The 21,790-nt window shown below is 50.2% G+C and overlaps 1 protein-coding gene across 5 annotated transcripts in view; it reads left to right on the forward strand.

Annotated features, from left to right (window-relative positions):
• MYT1 (myelin transcription factor 1) overlaps positions 1-21,790 on the forward strand; it is a 69,578-nt gene that overhangs the window by 3,617 nt on the left and 44,171 nt on the right. For 2 of the 5 annotated variants that reach the window (XM_054081583.1, XM_054081584.1), the window contains exons 1-2: positions 1,001-1,400; positions 20,787-20,887. In XM_054081583.1, coding sequence (XP_053937558.1) covers positions 1,349-1,400; positions 20,787-20,887 — 153 coding nt within the window. In that variant the 5' untranslated portion in view covers positions 1,001-1,348. Of the gene's footprint in view, positions 1-595; positions 850-1,000; positions 1,401-20,786; positions 20,888-21,790 lie in introns of those variants that run through there. The other 3 variants (XM_054081585.1, XM_054081580.1, XM_054081581.1) reach the window with 3 other exon arrangements.

The raw sequence follows: 21,790 nt of genomic DNA on the forward strand, positions 1-21,790 counted from the left end.
TCTAGGGGAGGAAGAAAAAAATATTTATATACCTTTTAACCACTCACTTTTGAATATGTATATCAGCTAATATGCAATACTTCCAGCTTCATAGAGGCGATAAATTTCCCGGTCTGTTCTTTATGGTGATAGGTCATCTTCCTAACCACCAATAAATATTGTAAAGTACTTTCGCTGGAGCTGTGCTAACCCAGGGCATCTGTCACTCGCTGCTTGCTGCTATTAGGAATTATTGGGCCGTACCACGTGCTGGGATGCGCGGGGGGGGACACGGCACGGTGCTTGTCGCTCTCGCCGTTCCTTTTGTGCTGCTGCTATCAAAGCGAGCCCCGAGCCTCGTGCATATTAATTATGAATCAACACGGGTAAAATCACTCACCTTCTGCTGGGTCTCGGGGAGGGGGGCTGGGGGTGCGAGGCCAGAGGGGCTGCGAGAGCCCCAACTCTCCATGCACTCAAGTCAGCAGCTCCATCTCTCTCTCTCTTTTTGATGCTATACTGTAAATTTATTTCACCTCAGAGAGTAAACAGATATATTGCAACCCCAAGGGTTCATGGGTAGTGTATTTACAAAGGGAAGGCGCAGCAAGCCCCCTCTGTGCCATTTCCATTAATGAGAGCGGTCATTAAGTAAATGAGACATTGCCTTTAGCAGGCTTAAGAGTTCACACACTAAGGAGTATCAGATATTTAATTGAAACCAACAACCCGTCTTACACGCGTGTTACTGGTGTAGGGAAGTGGGCTGCCCTCCAAGAACTCTCCCCCCACAACCTCCCCCATGCAAATTTCATGATTGGTTTCCGTGATGTCATTTTGCAAAGGGGCAGACAATAGCTGTGGGGAAAGGTAAGTCAATATTATGTTCTTTCGCTGACAAAGGCAGATAATGCTGGCTTTTTTCTTGTCTCTCTCTCTTCTTTTTTTTTTTTTTCCTCTCTTTTTTTTTTTTTTCTTCTTTTTCCTCCCCTCCCTTGGATTGAGACGGAGGGGAAAGGCTTTTGGAGCACGCAGTTGATGTAAACAGACGCAGGCGTTTCACCTTTCGAGCACGAAGGCTGGGTTGTTGTTTTGAAAATTGTACTGGAGAACCGAGGGGATTTTTATGATGATCATCATGCTCCCAGGTCCATCTTTGCTCGCTCGCCGCGAGACGCTAGTGGACATGTTACGCTTCTGACTGAAAAAAAAGAGGTTGAATAAGACGCGAAAGGAGATTTATTGGGAGGGAAAAAAAGAAAAAAAAAAAAAAGAAACAACCCTTTACAACATCATATCCAGACGGGAAACTTTCTAAATCTTTCTGGAAGAGGATGCTGGCCGGGTTTGTGGACCGCGAGCCGGGTGGATGCGTGTCCGGAGGGGAGCGAGCGCGGGGCTAGAAGGAGCCGCTCTCGGAGGTGCTGACGGGGTTGGGGACCGGGCGACTCCGCGCCTCCCTCTCGGGGCTCTTCCTCCTCCTCCTCCCCGCACCCCAGACCCTCTTTACTGGGAAAAAAAAAACTCCGACCCAACTCCGCAGTTGCCTTCTCCGCGTGTGAGGAGGGCTGATGCTTGCCCGCTCCGGTCGCCTGCCCGGTGCTTGCCACGCTCCTTTCCTTGCTTTTCTTTTTTTTTTTTTCCTTTTTCCTCCTCTTCCCCCCCCCCCCCCCTTTTCCCCCAATATTGCCTACTTTAAGAGTTCTCTATTTATAGCAGCGAGGAACAAGGGAAGTGTGCCATGTTTGTGGATTTCTCTCTATACACGAACGGCGTCAGAAATCTGCGGGTTCTTATTTATAGCTGGCTCGGAAGAGGCTTTGCTTGGCTAATCTCTTTATCAATTTTATCAAAGTTTTGTTGTTGTTCCGGTGGGCAATTTGGTGGGGAGGGGGCTGCTGCCTGAGGCTAAGCTTGCGCTGCCATCGACCCCGGCGAGTTAAGCTGAGTTTGGGACGCAGTTTGCCGGAGGGTAGGACCGACCCCCCTCTGGGGAGACGGCCCCAAAGCGGGGGGGCTCAGCACCCTCCGAAGCTCCCCTACACAAAGGGGGCAGCTTGTGGGGTTCGGAGCGGGAGGCCTGGGGTCTGTGAGCCCCCTGTCTCCCCACAGCCGAGCTTTTGGGGCAGGGGAAGGGGCCAGGCTGCTCCCCTCGACCCAGCCGGGCAGCAGCTCCGCTCCCTCCCGCTATTGTTGGGTCCCTTCGCTCCGAGCAGCCGCTGAAAACAAGTGCAAAAAGCCCAGGCTAAATCCTCGCCGTTGCCTTGTCGCTACTTTTAGTTATTTTTTCTTTTCTTTCCCTTTCTCTCGTTGGCTCATCTGCTGTTATTATCAGCCTTTTCCATATGGCCACTTTAATTAATGGCAGACAAAAGGGGGTTTGGGGCGGGGGGGGGGGGGGAATCTAGGAATTAGAGTTTATAGTTGGTTTCTCTCTGATGCTGTCATAGAAACCAGAAGCAAAGATGCCGCCTTTCCACTTCTTTGTATGATCCTGTTTATTGTTCCCGAGCGGCGCAGATTGGAGCAGGCGCGTGTTGCACAGCGCAAACCATCGCCTGCTGCTGCGGCCCGAGGAACCCGGCTCGACCCCTTCAGTTCTTTCTCTTTCCTTCCCCTCTTTCTCCTGCCTTGGGAAGACCAAGGATAACTTATTTTTGCTCGTTTTGTTGGTTTTTTTTTTCCTCCTTTCTTTTTTTTTTTATTTATTTTGTTGTTTTGTTTTATTGTTGTTGTTGCAAGTGGTTTAGGGATTTGTGGGATCTCAAAGATGAGAAGAGTAGGAAAACTCCCGAAAGTTGGGTTTATCCCTTCCCAGACGGGAGGAGCCCGCTGTGTCCCGGCAGAGTTGGGGTCCGGGTCCCCCGGAGCGGCGGGTGCGGGGCTGTCTCGGGAGAGCCGGTACGGCGCGGTGGGGGCACCGGACCCTGGGGAGGGGGAGCTGAGGTTAGATGGGGGGGTCCCAGCTGCCCGGGGGTCCCGTTGAGAAGGAGTCGGAGCGGGCAGAGCCGCTTGTTCCCCCGCAGCCCCGAGCGAGGGGCCGCGAATCCGCTCCCCCTGCTCAGGGCAGCCTCGGGGTGCGTGTGGGGGGCATCTCGTACCGGGTGAAAGGCAGAAATGCAGCCCCCCCTCCCCGCTCCTATCAGCCTCTGGAAGGGGGAGCCCGAGGCTGGACGGGGCGTCCCGCAGGTCACTGCCAAGGGTGGAAGTGCAAAGGGACAGGGGTGTCCTCTCCCCTTCGGACAAACCGTAGGCTGGAAGTGGTGGAGACCGCCCCCCCCCTCGAAGAGCCCAGGCGTCCCCCTTCCCCCCAGCGGTGCTTCTCCTCGGTGTCCGCTGCCTTTGCCGGAGGGCTCATCCTTGTCCCCAAAGCAGAGGGGACACGGAGCAGGGGGACATCAGCCTGGGGGGTCGAGGGGGGGTTGTCGGGGCTGCACACCCCCCCCCTCCCCCCCCCTCCCCCCCCCGGCTTTTGTTTTGTGTCGGTTGGTGTCCTCGGGCTGGGATGGAAGGGGGGGGGACACGACACACACAGCGCAGGTGCCTTCCAGCCGGGATGGGGATGGAGGAGGAGGAAGTCATTGGGCTGGAGACAAACTGAACGAAATCAGGACTTTCCCCCAAAACCAGAAGAGGGGGAAACGCGGGCAAAGGCTCCCCCCGAGCCCCAGGGAGTGGGGGGGTTCAGCTGCCGAGCGGCCCCGGTTCGTGGCAGGCAGGATGAGGGCAGGGCTGACTTTGCAAGACGTAGCTGAGCGTCAGAGCAGCTGCCATTTTATCAGACAGGGCTCAACGCGCCCCCCCGGGAGCCTGGGGGTTGGGGTGCTGCCTCCAAACTTGGCTGCGGGATGGGGTGTGCCGCCATGCTTGGGATTTCCCGGGGAGCAGTGCACCCTAAAGCACCAAAGCACCCTAAACAGGCTGATTTACTCAGCATTTGGGGCTCAGGAATATAAACTGTCACCCTCCCCCCCCCCCCCCCGCAAATGCCACCGTTCTGCATCAAGGATTGAGAAGGGCAGGTTGACTTTATTACCCCTGAACCCCCAAACTGATCAGTGGAATGCAAAATGATCCATAGCTCCGTCTCCCGCAAAGGATTGAGCCTTCCTTTTACAACCCTGGGGTGCTTATGTTGCAGGGGGTGTTGGCATCTGTCCCGCTTGAAAGTGTAGGGGGACCCTTTGCCCCCCGAGAGCTGAGTGAGGAGGGGAAGGGGCAGGTTTACAGTAAAGACTGGAGCGTGTGGGGGAAATCGCCACGGCTGGGATGGGCTGGGCTTCCCAGAAGAAATGAAATCAGCCGTGGGAAGGGGAGGGAGACGGGGAGCATCGCGTTACCGCTATGAAGTCAAGACTGAGAGTTTTATGGCAAAGTGGGGGGCTGAGACCCGGTCTCCCCTTCGCTCTGTGTCAGTTTGTAAACGGGAAGGACTTATGTTTACAGCTGTAAACTCTATGGCTTGGTTGCTAGAGCTCTTTCCTTAATGGCAAAGGACGTTTCCCATCTTCACTTTATTGGCGTTCTGCTTTCTTGAAGGTAGAGGATCCCCATTGTAAACTTATGGGTCTGGGAATAAACCACCATGTGTCACTCTTCTTTCCCCAAGAAATCCCCTCTTTGAGTTGTTGTGCAAATGCTGTTTATTCCCCCAGCTGTGCGGACCGGAGCGCAGATACCCAGGAGGGAGGTGACAGTGGCCCCAGAGCCCAGGTTCCCAGGTTTATTTGTCATTTTGGGAGGCAGCCCGACAGCTGTGTGAAAGGGACTAAGCAGGGTGGGATTAACTTCCACCCATCCTCTCAGTTCCCAGGTGTTTCTAGAGATTTGACGGGGCAGAAGTTGCTGTCAGGAAACCTCTTTCTTCATACCTTTATTTCCACCTCTCTCCTGGGGTTTGGTGGCTTCTGCAAAGAATAACTCCACTGCCTACATCTTGTGCTGCTCTCCTTGGGCATTCCATGCAGAGTTCTCTGGTGCCTCTGACATCCTTAAGTCTGGATTGCGTGAAACCTCCCATCTCAGAATATTCTGTATCGCTTCTGAGGCTCTTTAGCTTTGCAAAGTAGAAACTTGACCCAACACCTACTCCTCTGAGAGGAGATCATGTTGTGAATAGAGAAGCGAGACGAGGAGCACACGCTGAGAAAAGTTTCTGGGGTGGGAGATATGCCTCGAACCACCTTGTATTTAGAGTAAAATGAATTTACATGGGATTTCTGATCTGGGAGCCAGGTCATGAGTAACAGCAAAGAGCAGGGATGGGGCATGCCTTTTTCTTCCTTCAGAGACGGGAGGGAAATCTGTCATCCCCCACTCTCCTCCCCACGCAGCCCCTGGGTGAGAGCAGCAGCACAGGAGGGCATCCCTCAGCTTCTCGGAGCTGCTTTGCTGGATCTTGTGTGGGTGGGAGATCGTTTCAGCCTTGGGAATAGCTGGAGGTGGGTATTGAGGTGAGGACATCTCAAAGGCATGAACATGCGTTGAATGCTTATGTTTAAAGAACGGAAATATTAAAAATCCGCTGAATGGAACCAATCGTCAAAAACTTGAAATGTTTTGTGCATTTTCTGTGGACTGTTGTAGAAGGCACGAGCTGGAGTTTTAAGGAAAAATGGCTAAGTACACAACACAAAACTAGTGTTCGGTTGTTGAGCTTCTTCATCCCTACAATATTTCTGTGAAGCTTGGCTGTGGTTTTGCAGGTGGGGATGGGGTGGCAGGAAAGGTTTCTGGGACAGAAAGATCCAGAGATATATCCTGAGATTTTTGTATGAAACCTTGGTCCTTTTAAACAGGAGTTTGCCCTTTGTGGGCTCTGTATTTTGAACATTGCTGCCTGCTTCATAAAGCAATGCCTCCATCCAATGCCAGGGTGGAACTGGTACAGCAGTACCCTGGAGGGACCGGGCACTGGGAGCTGCGGCTGCTTTCAGGCAGACCCAGCAGACCAAAGACACAGCTCAGGCTTGTGAGCGTGGGGAGAGGAGATGGGCTTCGAGCACGCCTTGGGCTCCATCCCACCTCGCAGCTCCACTGCTGATCCGATCAGAGCATCCTGGGGTATCCATTGCCACGCACGCCTTCATATGTGACTCAGATGCCAGTGTGTTTTCTAGCAGTGAGGAAATTAAGTTAGCTGTGAAAGCTTGGCCAGGGAACGATGGTCTGGTGTGAATGGAGATCAGGAAAGGAAATAGGGAATGCAGCTTAGTTGAGGAAAGGGTGGCCAATATCATCTTGTGCTACCAGCCAGGCTGTGCCCAGCGAGTCAGTCTTGCAGCGGAATGATGAAGTGACACCCTGGAGTACCCTGCTTTTTCATTTTGGTTTGGTTTAGGGAAAAAAAAGAGATTAAAAAAAATACAATTTTCACCTGAATTAAAATACTTTTGATCTTTGTCTTTCATTGAACTTTTTGCTTCAGAGAGAATAGATTAATAAACACTTTCAAATGGAAAAACATAGTTTGGAAAGGTCCCCCTTTTATCTTTAACACAGAGCTTTAACTCTAACCTGGGCATGGGCTGGCTGTCCCTCTGTTCCTTTTGTCTTGCTTTTTTATCTTAACAACAATAATTTTGCTTTTACTGTGATTGCGCTGGCCTTTACTGGTCACTTCTTATTCTCTCCTTTTTTATTTTGAAGTCAGCACGTAAAAAAAAAAAAAAAATTGCAATGTTATTTTAATCAGACGAAATGAAAGAGCAAATCAGAGCGAGAATTTTAATCTGCCCCAAGCAAAAATGCCTTGTACATCTGTCATGTCGGGATTAGTGGAACTCTTTAAAGAAGCTGAAGACTTTTTAAACAAAGTATTAAACATTTGTGACCTGATTTCCATTCTTACAATATTCTCATTAATAAGAGTGCAGGCTGAAAGACATCTGTTAGGTCTTATTTGTTTTAAGAATATTAAAGAATAAGAAGAATGTTGGAGAGTGGGAGGGGGTGGAGGAAATGTAAATGTAATATTTAGAGACTGATCTCTAAGCTGTAGTTTTCCAAAGTGATTCTGTATTGGACTTGGGGCAGGACTGGGGGGGAAGGCAAGTCTTGGAGCATCCAACTTGGTGGGCTTTACTGTGTTGTTGGTCTTGCTTGGTCAGTTGGTGCTCTTAGAACTTGGGTGATGGTTCTCCATGGGCTGTGAGCTTTGGCTGGTGCTCCATCCCTGCTGCAGTAGCGGAGAAAAGGCGACTCTACCTTCCTGAGATAAAAACTAGTCTGAAACAAAAACCAAGCAGAGTTGCAGCCTTAAATGATACCCAGATCCAACTTGGATGTGTGCAGCACCTGCACGCGCCCAGTGCTGCCTTTGACCAGCCAGAATATGGAGTAGGAAGGGGGTGAAAATGCCCTCCTCGGGTTTGCTGCTTGTGTTTTTTTGATGCTAAGGCAGTTAAAGTAAACGGCCCAGCATGGACCCTCAAGGGGGGAAAAAAAAGCCAGGCATATGTTAGGTAAACTAGCTGAAAGAAGTCTTCACTATTAACACGGGTATATGGTTTAAGAGAAGGTTGCTGTCGCCTGCAATCTTTGCATCTTGTTTATGCTTGCTGGGTAAAATATTAACTAAAGCATCTGAACATAAAGTTCTGGTGTGAAAGAATATCAGCAGGGGAGAGCCATATGGTGCCAGCCTGCTAACAAAATACCAAACGCTGGAGATTCCTTTTTGCAGAAGACTGAAAACTCTCGTTCCCATACATAATACATGAGTTCACGCCTTTGATTACTCTAAACATTAGTCCAAGCGGTACAGGCGTCTCTTTGGAGCGAACACAACTTAGGGCACGCAGTTCCCTTCCCTCCTCTTCCTTTACATAAAAGAAATCGATGTTGAGCTGTTAAGATACAAATATCCAATATGCTGTAAGACAATATGTTTCCAAAACTGCTGCGTAAGCTGCCTTGCCTCTAATTAAATATAAACGGCAGTAGAGACTCAGGTTTCTTCGTTCCTTCGCTTGAAACCATTTGGCAAGCGCGTAGCTTTCCCTAGGACAGCATCTGCAAGCCAGGTCTGTGCCCGTTTGGGGGATGCCACTCGGTCCTCGTGGGTGTGATCAGACCTTTCTGATCGATGCTGAGGACTGTAATCGTCTCTCTGAACAGCAGCGTGTGGGTGTGTTTACCTGAGTGCTGCCTGCGAGTTGAGGAGCCAGGTGTATTCAACAGCAATGGATTCAAACCTCGCATTAGGAGGATCCCCTGGTGAATATTATTATAAGTTACAAGAGATGGCTTTGGGGGAGCTTTCATGCACAGTGTTTAAAACCCAAGGTACTGCTGGCAAAATCTGTAGGTGCTGCTCTGAACGCTTCTGAATTTCTTTTTTTTTAAACAAGTCCTCAAAACCAACAATTTGATGATGAATAACTCTGCCTCGTGCTTCGTGCTGGGCTCCCAGGGGTGACTTGTTAGGTTTTTTTTGATGAGTACCCAATTACCTGTGCGTACAAACACTTGTGTAACACAGAGGAACCTCCCAAACAGCTGCCTTTGGTTAACCCACATGGCCTCAGTGTTTTAGACCCTCTCACCTTTCCCTGCTCCTGTTGTCCTCCAGATGGACAGAGGCAGCTCTTGAGGGGCGGAGGGGATGCTTGTCTGGCATCCATGGGTTTGGGGTCAAAGCTTGCATTTGAGTCACCTGGTTTGACACTTGGACATCCAGAGTCTCTCGGAAGAACATCAGGTTGAGCACCAAAATGCAGAATTGAGCTTCCCTTTTGATACTTTTTTTAACCAACCTGGCTGTATGGGCAAAGAGGGATGATGGGGTGGAAATTAAGTCAAAATTCAAACCCTGTTGACAGTAAAAGTTCTGGGGCCGGGAAGGGTTGGGTCTGTTGAAGCTGTGTCCCAAGGTGCTCTTGTGTGCTCCTTGGCTAAGTGAAGGTGCCAGTGGGCTGAGTTGCCACCCCTGGAGGGATTTAAAAGATGTGTAGCTGTGGTGCTTAGGGACATGCTTTAGTGGTGGATTTGGAGGTGTCAGGTTTATGGTTGGACATAATGCTCTTAGGTCTTTTCCTAGGTAAAAGATTCTGTGATTCTGAGGGAAGCTGTTTGATTTAAGTCAGGTGCATTTGGGAATACAATGGAGCTTGAAGCCCAAGCAAGAGCCTTCCCAGGGACATGTGTTTATTCCATTTCTCCCTCCATACCCGAACCCCAAGCACCAGCATATGGAATAAGAGAAAATAAATTAATTCTCTTTCTTGGTAAAGGCAAAAAATTCTTTATTTTTGAGGAAATCAAAAGTCTTTGGTGAGGGATCCTTGGGTAACATTATCTTGGGCAAAGTTAGTCCAACTTGAGTGGCTCTGCAGAGAGGAAGGAAAGCTCATGGCTGTGGAAGCTGATGTGGCCGTGCGCATGTCTGGACTCACAGCTTCTCCTGCCGATGCATGTGTTTCTCCTCCATAATTTGGAAGCTTTGCATCTAGTGAGATTCTGGCAAGTGGAGTTAAAGGTTTGTTTGTTGCTTTCAATATTTTGATGTAATTAGTCAGTGAGCGACTAGCTGCTTTTGCCCAGAGAAATGCTCTCTCCAAGAACACGAGTGACAGGAGAGGATTAATAGCCTTCTGGAGAAAGCTGCTCTGTTTTTTTATTTAAAAGAAGGAAAAGAAGGAAAGAAAAAAAAAATGTGCCTGGGAGCCATGTTGTTGCTTTAAAAAAACATGACAGTCTAAACAGTTAACTTTGCCTGCGGTGTCTCAGAGGAGCATGGAGTTGTCAGCTCCTCTTGCACATCCCCTAGAAACTTTCAGCTCCCTCCTGTCACGGAGTGGCTTTCCTGGCTGCCGGGGAGCCCGGTTGCTGCCGTTGGAAGAGCTACTCTGGCAGGTTGGCTGCTTCCCCGCTGTGCTTGCCTACCAAACAGGGAGCATTGCTGAGGAGAGCAAGGACACCCCACCGGAAAGGGGAGGATTGGGAAAAGAAGGTTTGGAGGAGAGAGAAACTTCCCGCTTTACAGGGTATGAGCTGATCCTTGGCTGCGGGGTCTCAGGAGCGTTGCTGGGGACTTTAGGCATCCCTCACTCCCAAATCTGTATTGGGACAAAACTGATGCAGCAGAGGGGCTGAGCCCATGCAAGTGGTTGGAAGGGGGTGAAAGCTGCTCCAAGAGCACTGCCCACGGGCAGCCAGCTGCTGCTCCATCCCTCCTCCTCCTCGTTGTGCCCAATTTGTATTCGGAAGCGCAGGCTGCCGTAGGAAGGACAGAAAGGTATCGCTCGCCTCGAAGTTCAATTACACGGGGTTTGCAGGAGTGCTAAGAGTGGTGCCAGCAGGGCCATAAACCTAATGTATTTGATGATTCTCCTTCTTTTTGAGCAAGTTGCTCACAGCAGCCGCCCCATTCAGCAACGATAATCCTGAGGGGCCGTGACACTACAGCTGGCAGAGCTGCAGAAGAGGCTCCTTTTTAATAAAGCCATTTGAAGGGTCAGCTCAATCGCCTTGTTTTGCGGCAGGCGGCGTGGCACCGTATGCGTGCCCCTCATCTGGGAGGCTTGATGTGGAAACAGGCTTTGGTTTGAGTATGCTGAGCCCACACCGCGAGAGGGGATGCTGGTGGGGGATGCGGAGGGCTGAGAGGCAGCGGGCACTGTGCAGTGCTGCCTCTTACCCCAGGGGAGTTGCTGCTGCACGATGATCTCACCTCCTTTTATGCCTTATTGCTTCTGTCTCTCTGACTCCATATGACACACGCTTACGTGTCAACTTTTCACTTCTTATATGGCAGCAGAGAGTAAAGGCTTAATATTGTAAAGACAAGCTGGCAGCTGGGAAGTAGCCCACTTAGTCATCTAACTTTGCGTCAGAGGCACCGCCAGCCTCTTCCTTGACTCTTCCAGGCAGCTTCTCCCTCCTCTGCCTGACCTAGTGTCAAACATGGTAGAAATCCCCGTCTGGAAATAACACCTGCTTGCGCTAATGCTGTCAGTACGTCCCCAGTCCTGTGCTGGGGGTAAAAGGTTTGTGTCCCTCAAGCACCTTGGGGTGACCAGCTTGGGGCAGCAGCAAGGTGAGCTTTTGTAGTTTTTTTTGCCCAGAAGTCAGAGAGTGAGACCAGAGGAGGCCACAAAGGTAATCCGAGGGCTGGAGCACCTCCCATGTGAGGACAGGGTCAGAGGGTTGGGGTTGTTCAGCCTGGAGAAGAGAAGGCTGAGGGGAGACCTTAGAGCAGCTTCCAGTGCTGAAAGGGGCTCCAGGAAAGCTGGGGAGGGGCTCTTGATCAGGGAGTGCAGGGAGAGGATTGCGGGGAGTGGTTTTAAACTGAAAGAGGGCAGTTTGAGAGGAGACCTTAGGAAGAAATATTTTCCAGTGAGGGTGGGGAGGCCCTGGCCCAGGCTGCCCAGAGCAGTGGTGGCTGCCCCATCCCTGGAGATGTTCAAGGCCAGGTTGGATGGGGCTTGGAGCCCCTGATCCAGCGGGAGGTGTTCCTGTCCCTGGCAGGGGGTTGGAACTGGATGGGCTTTGAGTCCCTTCTAACCCAAACTGCTCTATGATTCATGAGGCTAAGGGTAAGATCCCAGAGCAGATTCAAATTAACTTGGGCAGTGACAGTCAACACTGGGACATCTCCAGAGCTTTGGAGCCCAGAGGGAACTAAATCTGTAGATGACTAAAATGATAGGGGAAGGACCAGTCTGTATCTCATCTGTTTCTTCTACTCTTTCCCTACACATTGAATAAAAATCAATATTTGCTGCCCAGAAACAGGTTCAGAATTGAACGACGCATTGCCTTGTCCCAGGAAGGCCTCTGTAGCTGGCTTTTCTTCCTTGCTATTTCTGTGTCTGAAGAACCTGATTTATTACCTTTGCTTTATGCATTTGGCTTCTCCCCAGGACACAGCCATGTACCCCGCTCTGCAACCACAGCACTCAGGCTCACTTTCCCTCTTCTCTCCCTGTGTCCAAACTGATGATGGAGCAGCTTGGACATAAGGTGTCAAATAACCGAGCTGGGTTGATGCGTCCAACTCTGTCCATCCATTCTGGGAGCACCTCCCTGTGTGGGTGTAGAGCTGATGTGGAAAATGGGAGGCTTTGGTTGCAGGAATCAGTGGTGCCTCCTTTTGCCTCTCAATTTGTCAGGGTGGGCTTTTGTTCCTGGTGTGGGGGACATCCTGGTCCCCATTCCCATCAGTGAGGAGGTGTGAGCTGAGGGCAGACTGGTATGCGGCTGCTGATGCTGAGACCGCTGCCACGGTGGAGATGGAAGCAGCACTATGATGCTCTCCATGGAGGTTAGCCCCTTTCTCAAGAGCTGGGGGAAGGTGAGGTGAAGATCTCGGACTTGAAATCTCCCAATCTCACTTGTTCCTCTCCATCTATCACCTCATTGTGGCTGCTTCCCTGCTGGCCCCTTCTTTAGCCACCCTTCTCACTGTTTGTCAACCTCAGGAGCCCTAATGCAGCTCCAGGCTCCCCTTCGTACCCCTACATATGCGTGTGTGCATACACACAATACCAAAGTTCTCTCCAGACCACATCCGATGAGGGAGAACATCTGTGTCCAATGCCAGCAGTGCCTTGGACTTAACTCCCTGTGCTGCTGTGCTCAACCCATGCAAACGCGTGGTGGATTTCCCCTTCCTGGGGCTTCTGCGTGCCAGCAGCATCATGGCAAGGGTTTTACAAGACAGAAGATGTTCTTGTAACCTTACCCTGAACCATCAGGTCGTTCCCTTCAGCAACCACACATCTTGGAGCTGTTTCCTTCCCCCGGGCCCAAGGCACACTTGTCCAAAACCACCTCTAAAAATTCATCTGCACTGAATTCTCCTGCTGGTGTTTCGACACATCGGCCCCATGGAGGCTTTCGATTTGGTATGAAAAGTAATTATTACCGGGGTGCAGTTTAGCAGTTGTGTTTTACAGTGCTGGTAAGGTTAAAAGAAATAATAATAATAATATAAGAAAGACTCAGCCAGAGTAACTGCCTGCAACGTGCTATTTGCATTTTTAAGGAAATACTTCTTTGAGACAGCTTGGGTGAAAGGTCGGCATTTGCATATAAATGGAAAAGAAAGTGTGTGATGCTGGAAGTTACATCTATATTATTTTCTCAGCAGTGAGCTGCTGTTTTGGAGATTAAGGGACACAGTTTGCATTTTGCTTTTATTGAATAGAGAAGGTACTAAGAAAGCCAAATTAGAACAAAATAATGAGGGAAATGTGCAAAAAGAAAGAAGCAGCATCCTGTTTCTCGGAGATGCTCTCCTGCGTGCCTGACATGTTACATGCCTGTTTGCACACGTGCCAGGCGCAAGCAGATGAGCATTGCTGAGCAGGGCTCTCTGCACGCACAAAAGGGTGGGTGCTGGGGTCGAAGCCGGTGACAGGAGCCATTCATGCTGTGGATAAGCCTGGCAGAAGGAGGGGTGCTGGCACTCATTGTTTGGAAGTGATAAGCCAGGGCTTGCTTGATATTTTATTTCTTTTCTTTAATTTTTATTATTATTATTATTTTGTTCAGGCTCAGGCATGTTTGGAGAGGAATAAATCGGCAGGATCATATGAAGTTCCTGCTGTAGCAGTAGAACAATTTACACTTTGGGCAACTCTTAGCGGCTGGCAGGGTTGAGGCAGGAGGCAGAGGCACCCGTGGCTCAGGTCCTGCTCTCATCTTGGAGGGTGTCACCATTAGCCAAGAGCTTTTCCAGGCCCTGCTGTTGCCCTGAGCCTTGGCAACCCCAAAGGGGTTATCCAGTGGAGATTCTCGTTGCTCTTTCCCTCTTGTTGGTGGCCCTGCTCACAGTACTCAGAGTGGCTTTGCATTTTAACAGATAGATGGGATGTTGCCCAGTGCTTAATCTTTATTCTTTCTGATCAATGTAGTTAAGAACAATGCAGAGACAGCAGTGCTACTGTGGGGATGCAGCACTTGGTCTTCTCTTGAGGAGTACACAAGTGATACAGGAATGGAAGATGAAAACCACCTTCTCTTACACCTTGTGCAGCTCTGTTAGTGCGCTTCTGCCACTTTGTAGAAGAAAAAAGACTCTAATAAAAAGTCTTATTAACTGGCTGTGAACAGTGGAGCATGAATATTGCTCTTAATGAGGAGAAACTGTAGCCTCATTTGCTTCCTTTGCATCACAGGTGCACTGAGGGCTTCAGCTCGTGTAGCTCTGGGTGATACAGAGAAGCAGGGTGAGAAGTTGGTCCCTCCTTAGAGCACGTTGTGGCTCAGCGTGCAGAGCTGTGGGGCAGGGATGGAGAGAGGACCCTGGGTAAAGGATGGCAACACAGCCATTGCAGGGGTCTGGATGTGCTTGGTCCCACAGTAAGGTGATGACCATGCCCTGCTCCTCATGGATCTTTAACCCTCTGCTGAGCTCCACTGCTGAGGGCTTTGCTCCTTCTGTAAGAAGTAGATGTGGGCGCTTCTTCCCTTCCTATTGCAACATGTCCTCATGTCCGGGAAATCTCAATCTTCTTGTGATTAAGCCAGTTTTTCCTGGTCCTGTCTCAGGGCCGTGGGAAACAGATGATTCCTTTTTCACATCAAGAACCTGGGAAAGAGAGTCAAAAATCATTTGAAGCTGCCAGGTATCGTGGGGCAAAGCATGAGCTGGCACGGCTGAGGGACGCAGCCGCCTGGGCAGACGTGGCAGTTGAGGGCATCAAAAGCAGGATGAGCCAAGAGGTGAGGTGGCACAGGGCCAGGAAGGAGGATGTGAGTCACTTGTGCTTCGTGCAGTGCTGGAGGAGGGAGCCAAGGTGGGGGGATGCTCCCTGGGCTGCTGGCTGACCCCTGGGCTCTGCAGGAATTGCTGGAAGGAGGCTGGCAGGTTCCTGCGGATGGAGATGGAGAAATAGTGGCATCGTGATAGTGATGACCTGTCTTCCCCTTTGCATAGCCAGATGGAAACCCTGGTGCTCTGCTCCTCTCCTCTGTGCCCCCAGGACCCGTGGAGCTGAGCAAGGCTGTACTTGGCTGTCAGCAGCGAACACCTCTGAGCCGTGCTGGTGCTGAGCTGATCGCTTAGCGGGTCAGCAACGTGCACCGTGCTGCAAGTGTCCGTTTGGCAGTGAAAGCACTAGAAAGGTTTGATCCTGCTGAAATCAAAACCCTCCCTTTCCTTTGGGCGAGGGGAAAATAAAAGATCAGAGAGTGCGCATAACAGATTTCATAACCTTTGATGTTGCAGCCTGTGGCTTGGTAGCACAGTGGGTTAAGCCAGTGTTGTGTGTTTGGGATTAAAACTTCAGCTCGCTGGTATGATGAGTTGTTGGTCTCCGAACAGTGCAGCAAGGCTCTGCGCTCCAGTGAGAGGGGGCACGGCTGGGAGTGAGGTAGGGATGAGGAGCAGTGAGCTCCAGGCTGTGGGAGCAGGATGTGCTGAGTCAATGTGATGATGGTGCCAGGAGATGGGAACAGCAGGAGACTGATCGCTTGGGTGAACTGCCCCAGAGAGCAGCCCAAGGCATATGAGCTGGGATGTACATATCCCTTGTCAAGGACAATGATGCTTGTCAACTTGCTTTAAGTAAGAGTTACTATTAGAAGTACAGGGTGGTCGTGACTCTTGCATGCGGTGGATTCCCCAGGTGCTGGGGGAGGATGATCATCTCCCAGTGTTTCCTCCGTATCCACTGGGATTCACTGGCTTCCCACTTTGATGCTGGTGCAAACATGGTCATTGGGCAGGATCCCTGCAGCTCGGCCGCAGCTTTATAGGAGGAAGCTGCTCATGGCTCCTCCATTTCTCCTTTTAAAGAAATTCTCTCTTTGGGGCTCGTCCTGTCAAACTTGCCAGGTGAAAGCATCAAAGATCAACACGTGCTTGGTGACTGCCAACCTCCTTTCCAAGTATCTTTAGATTAGCACGTGAACAACAAAGAGCCACCCGTGATCTAATTGGCCCTGCTGCATCTCCCATCCATACATCCCCTCCTAACTGATTATTAAATCATATTTGCTGATAAGTATGAGATGTAATATCTATTACACAGCTGTTAAACCTCAATTAATATGTTTTAATGATCAGTCATTTACTGTGCAATATACAATTAACATCCGGTATTAAATCTTAAATTAAATGCATGTTTGGGAAGCTAAATTTAAAGCACTGAACATAGCTGTGCCGCAGTAAACAGCGATAATTGCATTGAATAGCATTGAATATTTCTGTGCCCTGAGAGGGGGTTAAACCAACACTCCTGGCATCAGAGAAGAATGGAGAAGAATTACTAAGGAAGCTGGGTTCTGCTTTTTCAGTGTATTTTGACCCCTATGGAGGTTTTAGTTCATCTCCCTGGAAAGAAGCACCCTGATGCATAGCTGCAGCACTCCTGCGTGCATGAAGGCTGAATTGGCAGGCGCTCGTGCAGGGAATTGGCTCAGAGGAGTCTTTTCTTCATAGAACAGTCTGGGTTGGAAAGGACCTTAAAGATCATCCAGTTCCAACCCCGCTGCCGTGGGCAGGGACACATCCCACTGGGTCAGGCTGCTCAAAGCCTCATCCAAGGCTCATGAAGGACTTCTTGGCAAGGGCTGGACGAGAGCATGAGGCAACTGATGGTACTGCGGGCTGGGTTGGGCTGGGCTGAGTCCTGGGGGCTGTGCAAGTGGGTTCAGTGGTGCAGGAAGGATCTGATACTGAAACCTTAAGTCAGATATAAGATTTGCATTGCCTGCTGGAAGAGAAGCCCTCACAGCACCATGGGTTTGAGGCCACGCAGGAAAGCCAATTCACTTATCAGTATTCTCCGGGGCAAGCGCTGGTGTCTGTAGAGAGCAGTGTGCGTGGCTAATGTTCCAAAAGGCATAGGCGTTAGCCAGCAAGCAGTGCAAAGTAGGTGGAGGGCCCCTGCGTGGCTCTTGCAGCTTAGAGAAGATGCAAAATTTGGATTTGAGGGTATTTTTTTGTAATTCACATGAAAGATGAGTTCCAAAGGGCACCCTCGGTTCCTTGGCACTGCGGCTGGGTTGGCTTTGAGCAGTGAGCCCATGTTGTCTCATGGGATGCTGAAGGACCCAGCCTGCTCTCAGCACGTTGCTGCCTTGTTAACTCAGCATTCACCTTTCCCATGAAAAATGTGCCCGAACAAAGATAAAGAAAAATCTTCCCCTCTTTCTTTTCTCGCACTTAGGGGAACAAATGAAGATTGATATGTTTTTCTTCTAGTCTTTCAGTTTAAATATACAGGGATGCATCTTATGAGGAAACGAAGCCTTAACCGCCCATCTTTTCTCTAAGGAACCTGTCTCTCACCCCATCGCTTTGTTACGGCAGATGTAACCTCTTCATAGGTTTGGAGACAGGGTGGTGGTGCCCTTGCAGCTGGGAGGCAGACCACCAAGGCAAGGACAAGTGTGGGAGCTGGCTGCCACCCAGGCAACTCCCTCCTGGGGCATCTTCCCTTATTTTCTATCCACCTTCTGTACTCCAAAGCTTCCTGTGAGGTTTGTTTGATTTAGTTTTGGGGGAACTTTCTGCCATTCCTTAGAGGACTTAGGGTGTTTTTTCGTTTTGGTTTTTTTGTTTTTTCCTGGCATATCAATACTTTTCTTCTTTTTAGAAATGGAAAGTGAAACACCCAAGCCTGGTTAATGCTCTGAATTGTATCGGGTGTCCCTCCCAGGCTTCAGATCTTCTTGTTTGGAGTTGACGAGGGTGACCGAAAGACGTCAGAGATCAGTTGTGTGAAATCTGGGCATGAAAGAGCAGCTTCTGTGAAATTGCTAGGGAAGGAGGAGTGGACAAATAATTTAAAGGTTTGGGATTAACCTGATTCAGAAGAAGACAAACTGATGTTTTGGTGGTGGACTGGCATAAAAGTTGTTATGGAGAAAACCAGCCTGACTGAGGGACCTCTATGTGTGATCCAGTTCTGACTGGGTGGGATGGAGGAGGTGAAGGAAAGCTGGTGATGTGAAAGTCTGGCAGGGATCTATCGGAGCAGCTGAGCATCTGGGTTATTTTTCAAGAGGGAGAGGATGAGAGGGCTCCCAGCTGTGAACTTTGGCTCTCCCAGCTCCATGTCAGGAAGGGAACCCAGAATGTGCTGTTTCCTCCAGGATCTACTTCCCATGGGCAAACCCTTACATTTAAGTCAATATCCCACACAGCCCCTTGAGTGGCCCAGGTAGGGGTTAAAAGAAGAGTCCTTCACATAACCAGTGAGCTGCATTTCTGCTGAACCCAGGGTCTGGAGACGAGGTGTAGAGGGCACAGCCAGCAGTGCAAGCTGATCCTCTCTGGAGACCAGATGCATTTAAGCAGCATGGAGTGGAGGAAATCCAATTTGTGTGTTGACAGAGCTGCCTTTGCCACTTGAACCGGGCTGGGCAGAGGGGCAGGAGTGGGCAAGAGGGTGCTGAGCTGTTGTGGCCGATGTGCCTTTACCCTGGCCAAGGCTCCTCACCTCAAAACACAGCCCCTTCTGCCTCCTCTTATTCACAGGGGTGAAGGCATGGGAGGTTGAGATGGGGCTCAAGGCAAGGACAGACTGGCACCTTGGCGCAGATCTACCACAGCAGCTTCTGCAGCTCACCCTTAACCTATGACTTGGGCCCAAAGAGGATAAGTGTACCTATGCGTTTTGCTTTTTCCTCCTTGGGGTTGAATCTCAGCACCTCTTAACCTTTAAAAATCTTTTGAGCTATCTTTAGGATTATCTCACATACAGGGGCCATTGTTTCTCCGGTACAACCCACTCTCTGCTCCTGCCTCAACTGTGTCCTAGGGAGGATGCTCTTGCTTCAAAACACACTGCCTGGGAGAAGAATGCTCAGGGCAATGCTTCAGATGAGCAGGCAGGCTGTACTGTCCTATGAATCTGCCACAGAAACATCTTTATTTCTTCTTATTTGATGTTTCTTTCCCCTTTGTTCTCCTTCTTCTGCCCCTTTCTGTCTTCTTTCCCACATTTTGCTTGGTTTTCATCATCTGCCTGGCCATCTGTGCCTCCCTGCTCCCTTTCCTCGGAGCTTCTCCAAAGCAGAACAATGTTTCAGCAGCTCTTATATTTTGTTTCCAAGCCCTGTGCCTTTCCTGTGGATTTGGGCTGGAACATGGTGCTTCAGACAAGGTTTGAAGTAGAGTTTCCAGCGCAGCTGTTTCTCCTGGAAAAGTCCCTCCAGCTGCCCTCCTGGCTTCAGAACAGCTCTGGTTTAGGGCAAGTACATGAAGATGACTATTAGTCATCTATCTTGGGCACCAACTTGGATTGTAGATCACCATAGGACTGAATTATCCCAGTCTTTCAAAGTACTCAGACTTTCAAGAGCGCTGTGGGACTTACTGGTTGTTCCTTAATGTCTTAGTGTAGGCAGAGAACAGACACCATCAGGGGAGGAAAAACTCCCTAGCAATTTGCTGTGCCTTCTCCTAAAAGCTGCTTTGTAGCAGAGCAGATCCAAAGTTGCTCAGCTGGTGCCCTACACACTCATCAAGTTATCCATTGCTGGAAAGAGCCACCTCCCACAGGTTCCCTTTAGCGAGTGTGAGCCTTCTCCCTGCTTTCCTGATCTTTGAGACCGCCCCAACAACCGAAACATCAAGTGAAGGAAGCACAGGGGTCTGTTTCAGTAGAGGAAACGAAGCCCGTGCCCTGAGCTCTATTAGCAGCCCCAGAGGAATGAGTGTCCTGGTGTGTGTGTAGCTCCTCTCTTGCCTCTGTCTGGGGGATGCTCTTGTTTTTCATTTGCATCGGTGGTGGAAGATGAATGGAGTGAGACCTGCAGAACAGACAGTAAATTATTTGGTACTTGTTGTCAGAGGGAGCCACAATTAAGGATGTGAAGGGAAGGGTCACGGCAGCAGTGCCCAAAGTGATAAGAGTACCAAGGTGAGCTGTGATGCTGTGGACTTGGAGACCAGAGTCTGAGGGCAAACGCTCTTGATCTCATTGCTGTGAGCAATTGCTGTGTGGGAGGGGAAGCTGAGCCACGCAGCTCCTGTGCCACAGCAGCTCCTCTGCACTGGCCCAGCTGCTGCAGATCCATCCCTGTGCAGCAGGGCTGGGTCTAGACCCTCAGAGATATCTGAAGTTGTACTAGCTAAAGGGAAAGTGCCAAGAATCTGGTTGGAAAATACATATTTCACATAATTTTCTCTTTAGATGGAGTCTTCTCTTTGCCTGCTCTTGCTTGCTCCCAAAGCCGCTATGACCCCAGGGGTTTTAACTTGGAGATCCTTGGTTTGCACCTTCACCGTGTGTTGCTGTGATGATTCCTTCCCAAAACACTGGTGTCACCAAGAGTTGTCATGGAATCCTGCATCGCGACCCCATGCGGATCTCGGTGATGTCCAGCTGATTCGCATCCACTGCTTTAGATGTGTGAAAGATTAAAGTTGCTCTTCATCTCAGGAAAGAGAAGAGGGTGTAAGGGCGGAGCAAGTGCGAAGGGCAGAGAATCCCTTTGCCAGCTGCCATGGGCACCGCAAGGCTCCTGGGCTGGGGCTGGTGGCTGCCTTGCCCAGCCCACCAGTGACACTGCTAATACCCTGTTTGCCAGCTGAGGACCAAGCTGAGCAGCACTGCACGGTGTTCGGGGTAGGCTGAGAGCGCACATGGGCTGCTCGTGCAGGCCCGTTAGGTCTCCAAGCCTTCATTTACCCCAACAGTAAATGCTTCCCAACTGCGGTTCTTGGCCTTGGAGTGGCACCATGAGGTCCTGCTTTTAGGGCATAGAGATCCTCAGGCAAGGCTTGAATGGCCACTCAAGAAAGCAGGCAGGGAATCAATATTCTATTATTGCCCCTGTTTGATGCTGCTGATGGAGTGTTAGGCTGACTGTGCATCCTGACCTCATCTTCCTCTTCCTCTCCCCAGAAAATGAGTTTCGGGGTGAGCTGCTGAATCAGAGGTGGACCTGCGGAGAGAAGATCAGCAGCTGTGAGGGAGCCACCAGCCTGCACGGAACACACATCAAGGTGAGCAGAAAGCCCTTGGTCCTCCTTGACCGTGTGCTTTTTCGGTATAGTGACCCCTTGCCTCACGCATTGGTCACAGAACAAGGGCTAAGGGCTGCTCCAGCCTTTATGGTCCTGGGGAGATGGAGCTTTTCCGGTACTCAAAGCAATGCACAGGATTTGGAAGTCTCTGTCTCCTCGTTGCAGCTGAACCTCCTGCATGGTGAATCCAGGCAGAGAAGGATTTCAGCTGTCAAGATTTGGCTTTGGATCCAGATAGTTAAATTCTTCCTTTCCTCTCCAGTCTCATCCTTCAAGGATGGCTCAGATCTGGCTATTTAGGTCAGTCCCAGGCCTGTTAAAATGGGCCCTTTCTCCAAGGCGACGGCTGGTCGGAAGAAGCCCCTCATACGCCAGGTGAAGCCGTGGTGCCTTTGGTGGAGACAAGTGAGGCATTCATCCTCACCGGGACCCCAGGCAGCTCCTTGGGGGCTCAACAGAGCCGCTCATTTACTGCTGCAGCTGTGGCTGATGAAAGAGGTCCAGCCAAGGCTGTCAAACCTCCTGGCAGATTCACTGCCAGCAGATTAGGAAGCTTTAATTAAGCATAGAACTGGGCTGCTCATTACGCAAATGGCACTTCCTCTCTCATTTTGGCCTCTTGGTAATGAGGAACCATCTCAAAGGGGCGGATGGACCCACCTGGGCAGAGGAGGAAGCCTTCCTTGAGTGACTGATGTTACCGACTCTTCCTGTATCCCCAAATAAACTGATCCTTGGGAAAACCCCAAACCAGCAAAAATCCACCCTTAAAAGCCATCCTTCTTTTCTAACAAGCTGTCAGCTGTGAGCAGGTGTCGCCAGGAAAGCTCACACCTTCTTAGAAAGCCGAGTAAGCAGTTGTTGCTATATTTAAAGTGAGCT

This window comes from Cuculus canorus, chromosome 16 (genome assembly GCF_017976375.1).
Source record: "Cuculus canorus isolate bCucCan1 chromosome 16, bCucCan1.pri, whole genome shotgun sequence".
Lineage (NCBI taxonomy): Eukaryota > Metazoa > Chordata > Aves > Cuculiformes > Cuculidae > Cuculus > Cuculus canorus.